General features: G+C 35.9%; 1 protein-coding gene across 1 annotated transcript in view; it reads right to left on the minus strand.

Moving 5' to 3' along the window:
• Nucleotides 1-1,157, minus strand: part of LOC106883902 (UTP--glucose-1-phosphate uridylyltransferase) — a 54,621-nt gene extending 53,464 nt beyond the window's left edge. The window contains exon 1 of the mRNA XM_052973834.1: nucleotides 317-1,157. Coding sequence (XP_052829794.1) covers nucleotides 317-325 — 9 coding nt within the window. The 5' untranslated portion in view covers nucleotides 326-1,157. The remainder of the gene's footprint in view (nucleotides 1-316) is intronic.
• Between the last annotated feature and the right edge of the window lie 888 nt (nucleotides 1,158-2,045).

Here is a 2,045-nt window from a genome sequence, read left to right on the forward strand (position 1 = left end):
TATATATATACTTCCGTGTATATATATATATATACTTATATAAAGTTTGTTGTTTTATTTTGAATTAAAAAGCCGGAAACACACACACACAAACACATGTATGTAATATATAAGCATGTGTGTAAATATATGTGCATGTATGTATATATAGAGAGACAGAGGCAGACAGAAAGTATGAAAAAGAGAAAGAGGGGCGTGCATCTATACATAAACGCACGAACACAAACCATTTTAGTTCTATACTCACACCCGCACATAAGTAAATTCATACATAAACGAACAACATAGAAATTTAAAGTCTGTATATAGTACTTACTTCTGACATGATTGGAGAACAAATTGAACGGTAAGTTGTCGACCCGATTGAGTTTTCTTATCTGCCCTCGTCTCCGTCAGTATTTTACGGACGATATATTATGTTTCGCTGCTGTTCGACAAGATATTGCGACATACAATGTTCATTCAAAGCTTACACGCGGTTATGATTACTACGACAGCGCGCATTTGCTTCAATCACCTGTGACGTTATTTCCCTGACTGTCACTTAAAACTCTTGGGAGTTTTTCACAGACGGGCTATTTTGAGTAGAATGTTTTGTCAATTGAAAAGCAGTCGATCCAACCAATTGACTCTTATAAATAATACTACGATAATAATACTATTTTAAGCAGTATTTGAATTACGATGTTTGTTTGTGTTTTGGCATTTCTTTTGTTTTGTGGGTGTGTGAGGGAAACAAGTTCTGACGTAGTTCATATAAACAAGTTCGTTCGCCGCCACGTCAGTGAAGCAATTACCCATTGAAAACGAGTTCAAAACTTCGTTTTTTTTTTCTCTTCTTTCTTTTGGATCAACTTTCCTGGGGGCAGTCAACATTTTCAATTTTGATCTAAAGCACCGACTGCACGTTTCTAACAGAAAGTGAATTGTGTTGCTGCTCAAATACTTTTTCCTTTTGTTATTTTTATCGTATTTTTTTGTGCGGTGGGTGTGTATAACGGGGAGATTTTTTTCTGAATTTTTTACTTTCAGAAACAAAATATATTTTCACAAATGTAACTGTATGATAAGGGGCTTGCTTCCCCACTACATGGTTCCAGGTTCAGTCCCACTACGTGGCACCTTAGGCAAACGTCTTCTACTGTTGCCTCAGGCTGACCAAAGCCTTCAGAGAAGACAGAAATTTAAAGAAACCCGTCGTATATACATATAATACGTGTGTGTGTGTGTGTGTGAACGCCTCTTGACAACAGGTGTTGGTTTGTTTACACCCCCGTAACTTAACGGTTCGACCGAAGAGATCGAGAGAATAAGTACCAGGCGTTAAAAAATAAATACTGTAGTCAGTTCATTTGACTAAAAATTCTTTAAAGTGGTGCCCCAGCATGACCGCAGTCTAATAACTAAAACAAGTAAGAGATAAAAAAAAAAAAAACCTAACAAGGACTATATCAGCAAAGCAAATAACCTTCTCTAAATGCATTAGAAATACTATAACATATTTCAGAAACACTATTTCAGAAAATTATCTCCATTCTCTTTGAGCATATAAAAGACAAATTTACATTGGGCAAAATGAGTAAGATACAATAAGGTAAATTTGCCTCTTCATTTCTCTGGAATTACATTTGGTAAAAGACTCATACATATCATTATCCATCCTTAGACATCAATAAGATCAGAAATGCAACAAATATGTGGGTCAAATGAGAGTGGATCATGGAAAGTCAATGGCTGTGTGGTAAGTAGCTTGCTTACCAACCACATGGTTCCGGGTTCAGTCCCACTGAGTGGTACCTTGAGCAAGTGTCTTCTACTATAGCCTCGGGCCGACCAAAGCCTTGTGAGAGGATTTGGTAGATGGAAACTGGAAGAAGCCCGTCGTATGTATATATATATATGTATATGTATATATCTATCTATCTATCTATATATATATTTTAAAAATAACGTCGACCACTAACGTGGACAATTAATGCACTAGAAATAGATCACATTTTGTGTCTATTAAGACCTAAAAAGTTCTCAACAAGACTTTTTAGGTC

Source organism: Octopus bimaculoides, chromosome 17, assembly GCF_001194135.2.
Source record: "Octopus bimaculoides isolate UCB-OBI-ISO-001 chromosome 17, ASM119413v2, whole genome shotgun sequence".
NCBI lineage: Eukaryota > Metazoa > Mollusca > Cephalopoda > Octopoda > Octopodidae > Octopus > Octopus bimaculoides.